General features: G+C 41.5%; 1 protein-coding gene across 2 annotated transcripts in view; it reads right to left on the bottom strand.

Moving 5' to 3' along the window:
- GUCY2C (guanylate cyclase 2C) overlaps nucleotides 1-19,083 on the bottom strand; it is a 150,720-nt gene that overhangs the window by 67,335 nt on the left and 64,302 nt on the right. For both annotated transcript variants that reach the window (XM_088468119.1, XM_088468120.1), the window contains 4 exons: nucleotides 10,258-10,369; nucleotides 9,246-9,327; nucleotides 8,544-8,649; nucleotides 2,042-2,104 (listed from right to left, as the gene is read on the bottom strand). In XM_088468119.1, the coding sequence (XP_088324245.1) occupies nucleotides 2,042-2,104; nucleotides 8,544-8,649; nucleotides 9,246-9,327; nucleotides 10,258-10,369 (363 nt within the window). The remainder of the gene's footprint in view (nucleotides 1-2,041; nucleotides 2,105-8,543; nucleotides 8,650-9,245; nucleotides 9,328-10,257; nucleotides 10,370-19,083) is intronic.

Below are 19,083 nucleotides of genomic sequence, written 5' to 3'. Positions count from 1 at the left end.
GATTCCTACAGAGATGCCCCCAGCTGTGGCGCTAATCTGATGCTTTGCATATTAAGTCGCACACTTGGCCGCCCTATCAAACTTTGCACCAACTCCATGGAGCTTATCTGGCTTTCCACCCCATTACCACCCAGTAATGCCCACTAAAATAGCCTCTCTCTGTATCTAAATTCCTTCTGCAGCTTTTGGCGATAACCAGCGCGGCTTGGGTGTATGTGCTGACTTTAGTGTGCACCTTTCAATCAGGCCCAAAATAGCTTTAACTTTTTTAACCAAGGTGCAGTACTGTACAAATCAATTTTCTCTTTGTGTATAATATCTAAACATTAAAATGTTGGGGTTAATGGTTCTGTAATTTAATTAAACTGAATGGAAATGGAAATTACAATTTTTATATACAATTTTTTTTGTAAGCAGGTCTCTATGATGATTGGCTGCTTTATGGACATTGGTCTATTACGTATTATTAATATGCCTGAAGCCAACTCAGAGCAGGTGTAGTATAAAAGATCGACAGTGTATAGACAGTTAATTGGTCGACACCAGCAATATGTCGACAAGGTCAAAAGGTCAACATGATCAAATGGTTGACAGCTAAAAGATCAACATGGACTAATGTTGACAGTGTCAAATGGTCGACGCACAAATGGTTGACACAGAAAATGTTGACACTTTTTTTTAACCCTAATCTTCACCCTAACCCTCCCCCAGTGTCTAACCCTAACCCTTCCTTTCGGTGCCTAACCCTAACCCTCCCCTAGTGCCTAAATGTCCCCTTCTGCAGCCTATTCCTAACCCTCCACCAAGTGCCTAACACTAAAATTCCTGAAAAACCATGTGTCAAACTTTTGTGTCGACCATTTATGCTGTCATTTTGATCATGTTGACCATTCGACCCTGTTGACCTAAATCCATGTTGACCTTGTAACTGTAGACCATTTCACCCTGTTGACCTTTTGACCCTGTCGGCCTATAGCCTGTCGACTATCTCTTGTTGACCTATTGACCTTCTATCTAAACACTGTAGATCTTTCATCCAGATACCCTCAGAGAATGGTGCCACAATCAGTGCTATTATCTCAGGATCAGATTCAGTGTAGCTTGGCAGGCGGTCATTAGGGACTTCACGTTCACATTGTAGCCCAGGGACCAAGCCAAATATGAGAGAACACCAGCTCCATCTGTCTACCACTTTCTCTTACTCAGCCACCAGTAACATTGTAAAATAAATAGGTTACATTTAGGTTACATTTGTACCCTCTTTTGGTGACCTGTACAAGCTAAGCTATGCTGTATTCTTCCATCTGCCTGATTCATGTATTGTGCACAGTACCTGTTTTGCTCAGTCATTACTAGTACATTAGACTAGGATGTAAAGACACAGATTTAGATTAGATTATATTGGTAATAATCCCCCAAATTTCTCAACCTTCCAACTCCTTCAGCCAGGACTTTATTGACCACATTGTTCTCATTGTTATTATATGGTAGACTTTTTTTTAAACTCAGACTCATGTCAGTGATACAAACATATTCAAGTGATACAAAGCTACATGGTTAAACTTTGTTTTAAACAGGGATGGGGGAGGGGCAAGAGACAAGCTACAGTATACAGGCTGATAAGTGACGGAAGGTAACCTAGAATCAGTGGTGAAATAAGGAAGTCATTTGGTCTGAGCTAGGCAGGGTGGGAAAGGAGGACAAAAAGTTATATCGTAGAATTTTTCATAATTTTTTCATGCAAAAACTTTCAAAGAAAGCATTTCCCAGGCACGTGGTTATCACTGTTTTAATCAACCAACAAAATTCTTTAAAACGCGCACTCATTTTATTTATGCAATTTATACATATTTGCAACACAGTTCATTCAAATCTAAAACACAACAAAATTAAGCTCTATATTTCGGCCTGTATTGCAATGTATATACTAAAATGAGGTTGTCTTCAAAAGTGAGAACGATTTCACATCCGCATTTTTCTTTAAATTACCCCTTTAAATAGTGTTACTAACATTACTGTAATCTCAATTCAAACTGCTTACCTTTTTATCATATTTCCCTCGTCTCAGTCTTGGCCCTGAATCACGTCGCTTATCCTCATCAATCTACAAATAAAAAAAAATACATAATATACTACTTACAACAGATTTGAATGACAGACATTCCCTTTCCTTACATATATGTCCTTCTTGCTAATATTTACTATATTAAGGAATTAATGTAGTGCATTTACACATAGGACCTGATTCTGAATTGGATGCAAGTTATAATGCAGATGAATCTTGCGGATATCTGCAAACTGCACCATAAAAATACATTGCCTACTGTGCATGCACTGGGCCAGGCATATGCAAATTGATGGAGTTTGCAAGTGTGTTCAGATTGATCCATTCATTGACTGAGCACTCTTTCAGTGAATTGAATGTTTCTAGAAGGGAACCATGTGTACACACGGAACTGATCCATACTGGTTGGAGTGTCATTGGAGTGGGGCCATCATTCATTTTGAAATGATTGTGTAAAAATATGCATTGTCAGGTTCATCAATTGCCGATTCCGACCAAAAAGTGATCAGAATTGATGAGTCAGGTTGTCCAACATGTTGGCTTTTGCCGACCAATCGGGGCTGTAGATTGCTAGTGCATGGTACCAATCAGCTGTTTTGTGGATCGTTACTAATATATTGATGAGACTTTCACAATTGGCAGATCTGTTCTTTGGTAAAAAATGATCTGCACATTGCTGGTCCATATCAGCAATGTATGGGCACATATTGGTTGATTGGAGAATTGTTAATTCAGGGAATAAAATACAGAATTGATTAATCTTTTTTTGAGATTTATGGTGTATGGGCTCCATAAACCAACTTCCATGCTTGTTCGTAGTGTGTGGATGCAGATGGGATGCCTGGTTCTAACAGATCTTTTGCACTCGGCATGGTTGCAAATTCCTATAGTAATGATGATGTCTGCAGGTGTAAACTAAAAATGCAGGTGTATTAATATTCAGCATACATATGTGGATTCTCACGTTAGCATGAGGAAGTAAGTAGGAAGTAGTAGGGAGTATTGGGCCAAAATAAGCACTTCATCTCAAACCCAATCATGTCCTAACCGTAGTCATACGTTTTCAATGTAATGCCCATGTTGGTGATGAAGACCACTTCTTTTGAGCTGTATAGGAATGATGATGACACTCCCAACAATGTCAGAACTACTGGTAAGTATAAGACAACTGAGCAGCTTTTTATGCTTTATAATGGCAATCAACACTTGTGTTGGATGCTGGATTGAGACAAATAAAGAGGAAGTGACTGCACTGAATGGTCAGAGTAAGCTTATACATATTATACATGTATTTGAATGCCATGGTTCAAATATCCTTAGAGTAAATTTTCTAGGCTTAGTTATTGCTGCCCATTCATTTCCTTGGTTCTCAGCCTTACGAGGATAGGTGTGCACACATACAGTCAGGGGTGTGATCAGCGCACTCTCTAGTGTCAGACGCTATCTCTATGCAAAATGACCTGTGCCACTGGCATTCCAATGAGGACAGTGTCACTGATGATGTAGCAGCGGTGCCCTGCCGTTTACCTCTCACCCTATCTCCACACACAGAAGGGTTTAGGACATAGCATTACAGTGAATTGTACATGTACACCGCCCATTTTTATTTTGCATGATTTGAGTTGTGGGCACTACTGTGTGGCAACATATGGTCATAGCTAAGTGAGGTTATGCAGGGCCAGCTTAGGGGCCACATGGGGCTGAAAATGATCAAGAATCCATTGTGAGAAGCAGAGGAGCTGTGACCAGTGCTATGTGGGTATGGCCAGTGAGATGGGGGCATGTACACCACTACACTATCAGCCCCAATGTCTCAACATATATATAAAAGTAGAACAATTCCATAATTTTAAGAGGAAATACAATTTTAATAAGTATGATTTTTGGCCAGCCATGTGGCCAGCTGGTGACTAGTTATTATCATGCTGTCATGATGATGGGCCTATTTTTATGTGGAGGCCTGGGGCTGTAGTCCCATTTGTCCCATTGTTCATCTGGCACTGGAGTTGGCTGATGATATGGGCATTGTGCTAGATTTGCTCTTGGCTTGCTGTAGACACACTCTCAGAACCTATAGTATCCCTCTGTAAATTTACCGGGGTGCATGCCCAAATGAAATGTGCTTTGCATAACAATGTCTATGAGGCTGACTGTAATTGGATAAAGAAAAGACTCGGAAAGCCAATGTCAAAATAAGCAGTGGATGCTATGCATTGGCATTGTATGGGATTCCTGCCAAAGTAAAGGATGACTACTACCTTGCTAATTCTGTGTAGGTTATCCCATCACTTTGACAGCATAAAGAGGTATTTTCCCTATGTGAACCGGTATTTTCCCTATGTGAACTCAGACAATATGTCTGAGCCTCCTGCAAAAATAAGTTCCCAAGTTGTTAGCCTTCAGCTAAAGTCTTTGCTGCACATCCCAATATAAACAAGTGTTGATACATAACTGTATACATGTATGAAGGAACAGTGCAAGAATATTGTGAGTATATAGGCTACTCCACGTAATAGGTCAAACTCATACATTTATTTTAAGAAATCTCATCATAGCTTATTTAAAACATAAAAAATATATAAAAAAGGTGGAATTCCAATGATACAGAATAAAATTGGAGCAATTGATTATTATTATTATAATTTATTTATATGGCACCACAAGTTTTCCGCAGCGCTTTACAAAGTACATAAACAAATTGTAGACAAGCGACTTACAGAACAATACAATACAGGACTAGGACATGGATAATATATATTGCTACATTAGCGACCATACCACTCAGATAAGCAACAGAGCATAAGCATTCAAGTATTAGGTGCCCTAGTGGTGAGTAAGCAGTAGATTAAACTAAAGTAGGGAGAAGCACAAGAGGGTAGAGGGCCCTGCTCGTAAGAGCTTACATTCTAAAAGGAAGGGGAAGACAAACAGGTTCTACACAGATGGGGTAGATGGGGAGGAAGGAGCATGTAGCAGGGAGTTAGAATGATAGCTGGAAGGCTTTGATGAAGTAGTGGGTCTTGAGAACCCATTTGAAGGATTGCAAAGAAGTGGAGAGTCTCATGGGCAGTGGGAGAGAGTTCTAGAGGTGGGGAGCAGTGCGGGCAAAATCTTGGTGGGAGGAAGTAATCAGCTGGCATGAAAGGCGGCGTGCATTCGTTGAACAAAGAGAGCAGAGAGGAGAGTGAAGGGAGATGAGATCAGAGATGTATATGGGAGAAGATTAGGTGAGGGCTTTGTAAGCGAGCGTGAGAACCTTAAATTGGGTTCTAAAAGGGAAGGGGAGCCAGTGGAGGGCTTGTAGGAGAGGGGAGGCAGATGTAGAGCATTTGGAGAGAAAGAAAAGCCGTGCAGCAGCATTAACTATAGTCTGGAGAGGAGAGAGATGGGATTTGGGGAGGCCAGATATGAGGAGGTTACAGTAATCCAATCTGGAGATGACCAGTGAGTGTATGAGGGTTTTAGTAGCATCCTGGGTGAGATAGGGTCTGATCTTAGAAACATTTTTGAGATGGAAACGACAGGACTGTGAAAGATTCTGGATATGTGGTTTGAAGGAGAGGGATGAGTCCAGGATAACACCAAGACAGCGCACCTTGGGACTAGATGAGATAGTTATTCCATCAATTGATAAAGAAATAGTGGGAAGTGAGGTTATGTGGGAGGGTGGGAAGACAATCAGCTCTGTCTTAGACATATTAAGTTTAAGAAATCGCTGGGACATCCAGGAAGAGATAGCAGAGACAGTTGGAGATACAAGTGAGAAGAGAGGGGGAGAGATCAGGGGAGGAAAGGTTGATTTGAGTATCATCAGCATAGAGATGATATTGGAGGTCAAAAGAGCTGATGAGTTCACCTAGAGAGGAAGTATAGAGGGAGAATAGGAGAGGTCCAAGAATAGAATCTTGGGGAACACGTACTGTAAGAGGCTGTGGGGGGGAAGAGGAGTCATGAGAGGAAACTGAGAAAGATCAGTCAGAAAGGTAGGAGGACAGCCAGGAGAGGGCAGTGTCACGTAGACCAAGGGAGTGAAGGATATGCAGCAGGAGAGGGTTGTCCACAGTGTCAAAAGCAACAGACAGATCAAGGAGAATGAGAAGAGAGTAGTGGCCTTTGGATTTGGCAGCAAGGAGGTCATTGCTGACTTTTGTGAGGGCAGTTTCAGTGGAGTGGAGAGAATGGAAGCTGGACTGAAAAGGGTCAAGGAGCTAGTGGGAGGAAAGAAAAGTGGTAAGGCAGTTGTAGACAATCCGCTCAAGGAGTTTGGAGGCAAAAGGGAGGAGAGAGATGCGTCGGTAGTTAGAAGAAGGTTAGGATCAAGGGCAGATTTTTTAAGAATGGGGGAGACAAGGGTATGCTTGAATGCAGAAGGAACAGTGCCTGATGAGAGGGAGAGGTTAATGAGGTGGGCAAGATGAGAGCAGGCAGAAAGAGAGAGGAAGCGGAGGAGACGGGAAGGGATAGGATCAAGGGGGGAGGTGGAAGGGGGGGAGGACCGGATGAGGGCCATGACTTCCTCTCCAGATACAGGGGAGAAGGATGTTAGAGTTGGTAAAGTTGATGGGGAGGGGTGGTCTGGGAAAGGAGGAGGTGGAGAGCTGGGGGACTGGTTGGATATGATGTCCTGATGTATGGAATCAATTTTAGATGTAAAGTAGGTAGCAAAGTCAAGGGCAGAGAGCAAGGAGGGGAGGAGGGGGTGGGCAAAGGAGGGAGTTGAAACTGGTGAAGAGACGCTGGGGATTAGAGGACTGAGAGGAGATGAGATTCTTGAAATATGACTGTTTAGAGAGGGAGAGAGCAGCACTATAGGATGAAAGTATAAATTTGAAATAGAGAAAATCTGCCTCAGAGCGTGATCTTCTCCACTGTCGCTCGGCGGTTCGAGAACACTTTTGCAGGTATCTGGTGCATTTGGAATGCCATGGTTGAGGAGTAGATATGCGAGTGTGAGTGGTGATCGCCGGAGCAACAGAGTCCAGAGCAAAAGGATAGCATCAATGTTACGCTTAGTAATGGTGGCTTTTGGAGGTAGAGGAGGTGAAGGAGAGAGGGACATTGATGAAATTATGTGTGTATAAAATATATATAATAAGGTCCCATTAAGTTATGTCTATTGTATAAATATTGGACCTGTCCCGCAGGTCAAAATAAGAATAGATTACTCTGTCCAAAAGTAAATATCAATACTATCCAAAGGGAGCAGTCCTGGAAATGGAGTAAATCCCTGCAGCTACATGTAATCCCGCTGATGGGGCGAAGTTGTGACAAGGACGTGAATTTCCAGCAGCTTCGTGCCGTCCCGCTTGGGGTAAATATTGTAATCCTTTAATGAGATATTCGGTCAGGACGCCAGATGGAATGGTGGTATGGGATTTAAATAATCCCGAGAGAACCACAATCTGTGTTCAGGGTGTAAAGGGTCCATATAACGCGTTTCTCTGTCTGTTGCAGCTTCATCAGAGCCTCTTACCCCAAGTGAGATGGCACAAAGCTGCTGGAATTTCACCTCCTTGTCACAATTTCGCCCCATCAGCGGGACTGCACATAGCTGCAAGGATTTACTCCATTTCCAGGACTGCTCTGTTTGGATGGTATGGATATTTACTTAAAGGATACCAGTGACATAACTTTATTGGACCTTATTATATATTTTTTATACACACATAATTTCATCAATTGCTCCAATTTTATTCTGTATCATTGGAATTCCACCTTTTTATATATTTTATATGTTTTAAATAAGCTATGATGAAATTTTTGAGTTTGAACTATTACGTGCAGTAGCCTATATACTCACAATATTCTTGAGCTGTTCCTTAATACATGTATACAGTTATTTTCCATGCCATCAGATAACCACTGATTTTTTTGGACAGCTGCAGTGATATTGTGTGTGGATATATTTAACATTATTACATTATTTTATTGTAACTAAATATTGATCTTGCTGGATTGACTAGCGCAATTTTTATTTTCTGGTATTTTCAAGTGTTGGTACAGTAAAGTATCCAATAGGACACCCCAGCTTGGTGGTATCCGAAGATGTATCACTCCAGGGATATACTGGGCTGTCACATCATTCAAAACATTATAATATCTTATAATCAAATAAAGCAGTTATGGAACCAATGTGCAGCGTCGAAACTCCTTTATTTGTTCACCCCTACTGTGACCTCTGTACAGCCAAATTTTTATCTTTTAGCCATGTAATTAATTTTATATGATCTGGCTACTGATAATATATTTACATCATACATGTACCTTTCTAAATGGGTTTATTTTTAACTCAAACAGATAGATAAATAAATGTCATAGACAGCGGTACATCGGTGAGCCAGAATGTGTGTCTAGGTTATAAACAGAAGTTCTAAAATAATATTTAATTAGATTTGTTAAATAGGTTGCAGAAATATGTTGTGATCTGCATGGCTACACTGCACACTATTATAAAACAATATTAATATAAATTAATCACCTTCAGGCTAACATGAGATGTCTCATCTGTCTCTAAAGGCAGAATGTTCTCTGGTGAGATATGGGTCCATCTTTTCTGTTGTAGTTCACGTTCTTTACGGTACTTTCTACAGAAAGATTGATGATGCAGTAGTAAAATTTTTAGAACATTGATAATGAGCTCAGATGTCTAAAAAAACTGTTGATAAATAATTTCAACTCAATTCTAAGTAGCTAAATAAATAGCTATGTATGGCAACCCTCATTACTAGGCATAGTCTATCTTCAGGGCTCATTGACACATTCTGTATACAGTACTGGGAAAATAGAAATACATGTGTGCTTTAAGGATACATTTTTACTTAGCAGTTGGTCTTCCACCGGAAGCCGCTCTCTGCTAATCGCAGCCCAGACTGGCAGTTCCAGGGGGCCAGGGGGAGACAACGCCTCCCCCTGGGGCTGCCTGCCCTGTACTTAACTGGCAGGTAGTACTTCCAATGGGAAGCCACTGCCAGTCACAGTGTAGCCAGTGCAGTCATGGCCTGCACTGACTTACTGAGGTGGCGGATTTTACTGGGAGACTGCAGCCTTGCAGCCCCTAGGTAAAATCCACCACTGGCAGTGACTGAAAACTAGCTACTTAATTTTGTTACATATAAGTAATTCTGACATCACAGATTAATGTTCAAAGCAAAATGCTTCTCTACCTGCGATCCAGACTTACCGGAATACAAAAAGTGCAATGATGAGTACAAGTATAACAGCAATAGTGAGGGTGAAGACCGCAATTGTCATAACATTAGGTCCTAAAACAGAAATATATATAAATAGATATATATAAATAGAAAATTATTATCTTTGATTTAAAAGTGTCTGCTGAGACTTACAAGGGAGAGGACATAAAAACACTGCACAATGACAGAATAACAGAGCATAAGAGAATATCCAACAGGAAAGCATAGAGTAAGTACATATGAAGCATAAGTAAAATATATTACCAGGACAAAACAGACTGGGAGTATGAGTAACAGGGGTAATTGTAGGGCAACTTGCGTTTGCTAGAAGAAACATGCAATGGTGAGTTACAGGGAGATTCATTTTAGCACTCAGTGATCATGTACCCAACATATGGGTGAGAGAACAGTGCCAGAGTCTCTAAAGGAGAAAAGGGAGACAAATGGCTGGAACATTGATGGCATAGATGGTACTGGGGAGAACAAGAGGGAGGAGGGCCCTTTCCATGACTGCTTACATACTGAAGGAAAGGGATGAACAGCTGGTGGTAAAGTGGGATGATAAATGGTGGTGAAGGAGGTGGTGTAGAGGATATGATTGGTGAGTTATGTAGTGGGCGTGTCTTAAGGGTGCATTTAGCACTCAGGAATAGGCAAGAAAAAGAATTCCAAAGGAGGAAAGCACAATGGGAAAAATCCTGGAGGTGAGTATGAGAGGAAGTGACCAGAGTGGAGGTAAAGAGGTGGTTGGAGGAGGAGGAGGAGGAGGAGAGAGGACGGTAAGTTCTTAAGACAGAGATGAGCATGGAGATGTAGGAGTGGGAATTGAGAGTGGTTAGGGGCTTTATATATAAGGGTGAGGAGTTTGAACTGCATTCTGAGAGGCATAAGCTAGTCAAAGGGGGAGGAAGGGTGATGCCGTGTACCAAGAAAATATACACTCTTAGCTTATGTTATATTTACAACATCATTAAAAATAACATTACAGTTCAAAGAACTTACCACTCCCTGGAACATCACTAGGAAGTCTGTTATTTTTCCAGATAAAATTTGGTTTGAGGTCTGTTACAGTTGTTACATTTTTGCTAGTGTCAAACTGGAGAAGTTCCATATACTGGGCAAAAAAAAGCAGAGTTCAAAGTATATCCAGCATTTCATCCTCTCAATAAATAGCTATTCTATTGCTTATAATTGACGGTTCATACAGACAGGCACTTTCTATGTGTTTATGGTATGTTCTGTCTTAGCACTGGTCACTGATTTCTATAATGAATAAGGTATCAGTACACACTGATAATATCCAAAATGCTTGCCAGACCAAGAAAGGTAATTGTGGGAAAGTGCAGCTTTACATTAGAGATCAATGGTCCTTAAATTATCTTATTGAGTTGAAGAAGACCTTGACAGGTCATTACTGGCTCTAAGATAAATTACATTTAGGTGGCACTTTGTCATTACTTAACACTTCAGAGAAATGTAAATGCTCATGCATAGGGCTCTATTTAATACAATCCGCATTTGTATTGCAGATTGTAGTATGATATTACCGACTGAATTCGCATTGCGAATTCAGGAAATATCACAGGGATTTACTACAAATCCCTTGCAGGGACAGAGCTTTCGAGAAAGCTCTGTCCCTACGAATCCCCTCCGCAGAATTATCACGGTATTTTCGCAAAAATACCATGACAAGTGCCCTGCGCATGCACCGACTGGCCGCTGCTGCAACCCACCCGTTGCCAATCACCGCCCTGTCACTAAGCCCCGCCCCCATGATCGCGGACCCCCCACTCTTAATTACACTTACCTGCAGTTATTGGGCCTCCGGTGATGACCTCTGTTGCTCCAGTCAGCTGATATCCCATACTACACTGGAACCCTGTCAGGTGACGACTGGGCCCCAGTGCAGCATGGGAGACCAGCTGACCGGAGGGAGGACATAACCAGAGCCCCGAACTCCGGTGCCTGGACTCAGGTAAGTTTGTTTTTTTAACTTTTTTTTACAGTGAATCAGTGTGTGGTCTGTTTAGACCACACAGCTGATTACTGGGGCTGGCTCCAGCGGAGCAGGAGTCCGGTAACCGGGGGAGACCCTGGATAATGCCACTTCCAGGGCTTTCCCCGGTATTTTTTCACATTTTATTTTTAGTAACTTTGGTCAGATCACATTTCCCATTACAATTATGGGAAATGCGATCTAATTACTAAAAATAAGTGATAATTAGGGGTTGGAGTAGAATTTTATGAATTCTACTCCAATTGCCCTGTAGTAACTTTAGGTGAAACGAAAATAATGTGAAAAGGGTGCGAAAACACCCTTTTTCACTTTATTTTAGTAAAAATAATGTTAATAAATAGTGAGCTAAACTCTAAACTCATAGTGAGCTAAACTCTAAACTTTCAACTGTTTAACCCAGTGGTTCCCAAACTTTATTGAATCCCGACACCCTATCACATGGACCATAAATAATTTGATTTGTTACTGGACCACAAACCAATGGCATACCTGCAGGTACCCCGCACACCTGCACAAATTACACCTTGTTTTTTTTTCAGAAGACTTTGTATTGTGGGAAAATATCATTATTATACTTTTATAGGGGTTTATTCATCAAGGGAAAAATATCTCCTGTGATAATTCATCATGTCTCTTGTACTTACTGTAATTATCACTTTTGCGGAGCCAGCTTTTCGGAATAAGGGGACATTTCTCCTACCTCACTGTCTCTTCACGGCCTGTCTTGAAGCTGTGCATGCTCAGCTTGAAAACAGGCTGCGAAGAGACAGTGAAGCAGCAGGAGGAGTACAGTCCCCCTCCCACCTATGAGCTCACCTGCTCATCTGCTCACCCCCACCCCGGCTTGCCCTTGACTTTCCGGTCCCCCACCAACGCAGAGCTGCAACCGCCGCTGGAGTCTGTAACTTCCGCTGAAACAGTGCAGCCATGCAGCGGCAGTTCCCCGCTGCTGCTGCTGTGACCTCTCCCTTGCTCCCGACTCACCGGAGGAGAGCTCAGGGAACCTTGAGGCAGCTTCATTAAGGTAAGAGGACACAGCAAGGAGGGATCTTTTCAGATTCCTCTGCAGTATCAGATGCTGTACGCCATCTCAGAGTGACATTCAGTTTTTTCGGAGTTTGATAAATTACATAATTTTCACATCTGTGGAAATTATCGGGGGACAATTGTAACCAGGCGTTACAAGAATGATGAATTACCCTGACACTTTTAAAAATCTTAATTTTCACCTACTTTTGTAGAAATTAAGGGCCGTACTCAATTAGCTTTGTATCGGCGAGAAAGTTACGCCTGCCCAACTTTTTGCCGCCTTTGCCTGTTTTGGACATGAAAACTTTTCGTGTGCGCTCCCGAGTTACTCCATATTCAATTGCCAAACAGGCGAAAACGGAACTTGGCAAATGTGAACTAGGAGAAAAGTCCAGGATGAATTGGGGGAATCACTCTGTACCCCCATAAAAAGATGGGCTGACTTCGGAAATCATTATGGTAGTTTAGTATTAGCCCTAATTGAACTAGTTAGGGTAGTTGTGGTAATTGCATGCTATTAACGTCTTGGTAAAAGTGTGGAAGAATGGCATTAAGCAGTGTTTTTTAGAGCAAATAAGTATTTCCATCAAATTTGGGGTGCTTGTAAATGGGTACTAGCATATTTTAATGTCTCTAAAGTGTAGTTTTAGAAAAAGTTAAATTCCTCGTCATACAAGCACCTGCAATTCCAATCACACTTAGCCCATTCTTAGAGCACCTCCAGAAGTTTATTTCACTAGTTTTTGAAGTTGTCCCCCCAGTTTTTTTAATTATCGACCCCAAATTTCGAAGGCATTTTTTGGGGGTGTTCCTGGAATTTTGTATTTCTTTTTTTGTGTGAATTGTCTTTTGGGAGGGTGTACCAAGAGTTTTGAATGGTTTACCAACATATGCACCCCAAAATATAGATTTTACACTTTTTTTCACCTGCTATTCTGTGGAGAAAAGGTTTTTCCCTTTTTCAGTGCATTGACTTTTTGCATAAGCGAAAACGGACTGGAATTGAATACGGAGATAAATTTTCATGCGAAATTCTCACAAAAAAAGTGTGAAAACGGCTTTTTGCTCCTAATTGACTATGGCTCATAGTGTTCATGAATAGACCCCATATTATTATATAACACATCAAAAAAAAATTTCCCAAATGGAAAAAAAAGTGTTTTTTATTGAAATTTTAAGAAAGGGAACCAAAAGCGAACGTGATTTGTTTTTAGTCTTATAGAAATTCTTTGTGGTTCTTGTTTCACCAGTAATCAACCTTACCAAAATAGAAAAAAGCAGGGATCTTTGGGGTAGATTCACTAAAGCTTCTAAAATAGACAAGTTGAGGTGTTGCCCATAGCAACTAATCAAATCACCAGACAATGGAGAAGATGCAGAGATGGATGCAGAAGAGGCCGCGGCTGCGTCTATTGGTGATCACCCGTCTGCGTCTTTATGCAAATGCTGTTACAAAGTCCTTCCGTGTGTCCGAATGTGTATGGACTGAGACAGCCACTTTCAGCATCCGTACATGCTGTAATACCAATTTGTGCATATTTAGAAGCAGCATCGGTTGCACTGTCGCATCTTGCACCAGCTATGTGTCAGGTGCAGTTTCTCCATCCGGGTATGGCCTCCTGTATGAGTGGCTGAGCATCTGTGTTCGCAGCCACTTTCACTGACACACCTGCAACACTCCTATAACACACTCATAAGACGGACCATCTCCATGCAGACACCTCCCTGTCACAACCCAGGAAACCCCTCTATATTTTACATACAGAGGCTCCCCTCTTTCAAACAAGTGTGCTCCCCTTTCTACTGTATTTTATATAAAGGGAGAATTAGTCCCTCCCCCCACCTTTTTAATTCTTTTTTTTTCATTTACAATTCAGTGCTGTCAGCTCATGTGTGTGCTGACGGCACTACCAGGAACTCCCCGCCAGCTGCTGGAGTGTCCCCAATGGTCATCTGGGCCAGTGGGGAAGGTAAGAAAACTTTAGGTTTTCTTTAACCCCTCTCACATGTGTCATCCACAGTTTTAGTGTACATACAGTTGACGAATGGAACTCATCCTCCGCATTAAAGGAGTTAATGTAATGTAAATATAAAAAACACCTAAACCTGTTGCATTTTTTGAGATGAATCACTCTATTATTTTTATTGTTATCTTTTAATTTATAAAGCGGTGACATATTATGCAGTGAGGGGACAAAATAATATACAATGATAAGAAACAGAAGGAAAAGAATGACCTGCCCAAATCAGCAGTCTGTCACAACTCTCACAAGGATGGTATGGATGTTGCCCGTACTTGTAGGATTTGCTAATATCCTGAGCATAGGCATAGAGTATAATGTATCAGTGCAAAGCGGTTTGGGCTTTGCTGCGCCAGATTTACAGGTCCGTGGCCCTCTAACTGGGTTCCTATTTAAACGGGCTGTGGACTCAGGAGGAATTGAGGGCAGACAGTGAGTCAGATCACTGTGAGGCACACTGGAGCTTAGTCAGGAGAAACAAGACAGAATCAGGCAGGCACTGTGTAATAGGTCACAGGCAGAATCAGGTCAGTGAGAAGCCAAAGTCAGAACCAGGATATCACTAAAACAGTACCAAAGGAGCAGGCAGGAAGAATCATCAGAAGGACCAGATCAGAATGCTTGGAATTATACTTGAAGTCACACAGACTAGACAATGAAGTACATGATATGAGCCTTATAAAGTGCCCAGAGACTTACTTTTATAGAGAGGGAATTCAAATTGGTGCCAAATGTGACTTCATGCTTAGTGCAACCACCTGCAACCAGAGCTACTCAGAGAGAGCAGCGCTGCTCACACCTGCAGCTGGTGAGAGGCAGCAAGGAAGACTTTACTGCAGTGGGTACAAACAGACACCTGCCCGCGATAGGACTGCCACAGCCCCTGGGGACCAGTGTTGTTGGACCCGGTAAGTAGGACCTGATAAGTAGGAGCCCTCCCTCTAGGGGTGGGCACTGAATGCAGCAGAAAAGGTTTATAGGAAACTTTTTATGAAACCTGCAGAAAAGCTGGCGACCATGGACATTTGAGGATTTTACTCAACATCTCTCTTCATGGCTGAAATCCTTCCAATCAACTAAGTACTGAATGGACCCACAAAAGATTCTAGAATCAAAAATCTATGTCACTTCTTGATCCATCTGGTGGTCAACTGGGATGGTGGAAGGTAGACACTTGGGTGTGGAAAATAGATTGAGGATCAGAGGTTTTAGGAGGGAAGCAAAAAATATGGTAGTTGCTCAATCAGCTTCATGATATACTAAAGGTGCTTGTAAAGGGCGGGAGTAACACTGAACACAGAAAAAAGAAAATTGCCCCCCAGCACACTGCAGATAAATCAAAAATACTTGAATCCTACATGATTATAGAAAGTCAGGGGTATTGGTTTACATACATTTGCAAATATATGAATAAGCACTGGGCCGACATCAAGGCTCCTCTATACCAGCATCCCTAACATTAAGGGGTTCACGTCTGAGAAGCAAGGCACCCCAAAAAAATTCCAGCCAAGGACCATCCCCAGGGCATCACACGAAAAGGGGAAATTTAGCTCTCAGCTCATACATGTACTGTTATCATGCAGTACACCAATTTGTAATTATATGACCCAGAGTGGGTGCTACTATTATGTAGCAATAATTATTTTGGGGTGAGCGTTTGGGAGTGGGGCCCCCGGGGTTGTTCTGGCTGGACCTTTCTCATGGCATCACCACTTAATTCACATAGAATAATTTTTCACTTCTCTTTTCGTTTGTATATTATTTGTCATTTTAATTCTTTTACATTTCATTAACACTTATTGATTTATCTTTACACATCTATCCTTTTACACTTCACTATCACCTTTTTTCCCCTTTTCGTGTGATGCCCTGGGGATCATCCTTGGCTGGAATTTTTTTGGGGTGCCTTGCTTCTCTGATGTGAACCCCTTAATGTTAGGGATGCTGGTATAGAGGAGCCTTGACGTCGGCCCAGCGCTTATTCATATATTTGCAAATGCATGTAAACCAATACCTCTGAATTTCTATTATTATCATGTAGGATTCAAGTATTTTTGATTTATCTGCAGTGTGCTGGCGGGGGCAATTTTCTTTTTTCTGTGTTCAGTGTAAACCCCGCCCTTTACAAGCACCTTTAGTATATCATTAAGCTGATTGAGCAACTACCATATTTTTTGCTTGCAGTTTGGAGGCATGAAGGGAGTCAGCATTAGGAGGAGGTGCTGGTCCTTATAGTGCCATGTGGAGGTTTTTTGGGGTACCTCCAAGGTAAGTTAGCTCTCAGCTCATACATGTACTGTTATCATGCATTACACCAATTTGTAATTATATGACCCAGAGTGGGTGCTACTATTATGTAGCAATAATTATTTTGGGGTGAGCATTTGGGAGTGGGGCCCCTGGGGTTGTTCTGGCTGGACCTTTCTCATGGCATCACCACTTAATTCACATAGAATATTTTTCACTTCTCTATTCGTTTGTATATTATTTATGTCATTTTAATTCTTTTACATTTCATTAACACTTCTTGATTTATCTTTACACATCTATCCTTTTACACTTTACTATCACCTTTTTTCCCCTTTCGTGTGATGCCCTGGGGATGGTCCTTGGCGGGAATTTTTTTTGGATGCCTTGCTTCTCGGACGTGAACCCCTTAATGTTAGGGACACTGGTATAGAGGAGCCTTGACGTCGGCCCAGCGCTTATTCATATATTTGCAAATGTATGTAAACCAATACCTCTGAATTTCTATTATTATGTAGGATTCAAGTATTTTTGATTTATCTGCAGTGTGCTGGGGGGCAATTTTCTTTTTTCTGTGTTTTAGGAGGGAAACATGAAATATATTGGGAAACTTGAGAGTAGGCGGAAGCTTCAATCAATGTGACAGGGTTAATAACCTGTAAGATTTAAAATGGTCCAATGAACTTTGAGTGAACTTCATGGGTGTGCCTTTCAGGCATAAATGTCTTGTTGACAGCCAGACCCTGTTTCCCGGTTTTAACAAGGGAACTTTCCTATTTTTCCTGTCAGAGTAAAACGTGTAGTGCAGAGAATGTTACATAGATCCTTTTTTACCTCATCCCAAATTTTGACAAAGTGTTTGATGGTGTCATGGACTGCCGAAAGGGGTACTGATTGACAGAAGGGCAGTTCAGGTAGGACGGGATGGAACCCATGCTGGATGTAGAAAAGAGAATGACCTGAGGCTTCGTGATAATGGTTATTGTGGGTGAATTCAGCCCATGGCAATAGAGAAACCCAATAGTGCTGGTTGGCAGAGACACATTTTAATATATTTTTCCAGATCCTGGTTCACTCATTCGGTTTGTCCATTACCATGAGCATGGTAGGTTGATGAAAGGCTCAAGTTAACATTCAAATACTTGAAAAATACTCTTCAGAATTTGAAAGTCAGCTGTACTGTACTCCCCGATTAGAAACAATGTTCTTAGGAACCAATGTACTTATTTCCTTTATGAATACATCCACTAAGTTTGGAGTCAAAGGTAATCCATTTAAGGGAACAAAATGGACTGGTTTGGAAAACCTGTCCACAACCACCCAGACAGTATTTAATCCTTGACAGGGACTTATTTCTGTAATAAAACCCATGGATACAGTATATGGGTCCATGGGCAATCTGAAGTCATTACAGGATTGAAAAGGGCCAATAAGGATTTTAAGACTGAACCTTGTGCTGAGCACAGGTAGAACAGGCTGCCATGAAATCCTTTACATCCTGATGCACAGAAGATTACTAGTATAATAATTCTTCTAGGAAGCTGAGAAGTTGTGTGAGAAGAAACCACAGGAATACCACTTCCCAGCTGTGTCTTTTTGAGACAGGACAGCCTCAATTCCAGTCATAGAGGTATCCACTTCTAGGAAGAAGGGCTGATTAGGATTTGGTTGTCTAAGAATTGACACCGGTGTAAAGAGTTGGTTTTTAATTGAGTAAACATATTCTTAGCTTCTGGTAAGAACTGTGTTGGGAGCAACTACCATTGAAGAATTTCTGATGAACTGCCTGTAAGAATTGCAGAATTACACGAATTGTTGAATCGCTTTTAACCCTGTAGCATGGGGCCAATTGGAAATGGAGAACTTCTCAGGATCCATCCATAGACTGGAACCAGAGATGATGTATCCCAGAAATGCATTTCTCCAATTTGAAGTAATGAAGTATAGATGATTTGCCCAAAGAAGGTCAGAACTTCACTCACATGTTTGCAGTCGAAACGTCTAATCTTTAAAAAAGATCAGAATGTCATGAAGGTTGACCACAACGTATTTATTAAAAAATTTGCTTTATTGGATCAGTTCTTTCCCATAGGGGAGAGGCCCTTGCCAAGTCCTGCCCTGACAACAAGAAGATAATATAAGCTACCTTCATTCTTTTCATATGGAAGTTGGTGGCTTTTATTTATTTTTGTATTGAGCACTGGTTCAAAAAACCCAAAAAACCTTTTGGTTCTCTATCGATCTTTGGGGGGTTGGGTATCTGCAGCTCAGATGAGCTTCTGAGGCTTGAACTGGAGCTAAAGGAGGTGGCATAGCTACGCTTGAATCAACCCACTGCACAAGGGTCTGCAAATACTGAATGATCTGGCACAGGTCATGCTCTTGTCTAACTACTCTGTTAAGCAGGTGTTGTAGGAGTTCTTTTGGAGAGCCAGCGGCATCCATGTATTTGGGGCCAGAGTATACTGTCACAACTCTCACAAGGGTGCTATGGATGTTGACTGTATTTGTAGG

This window comes from Taudactylus pleione, unplaced genomic scaffold (genome assembly GCF_031769625.1).
Source record: "Taudactylus pleione unplaced genomic scaffold, aTauple2 ptg000080l, whole genome shotgun sequence".
NCBI classification, from domain to species: Eukaryota; Metazoa; Chordata; class Amphibia; order Anura; family Myobatrachidae; genus Taudactylus; species Taudactylus pleione.
This window is presented reverse-complemented; position numbering and strand designations above follow the sequence as displayed.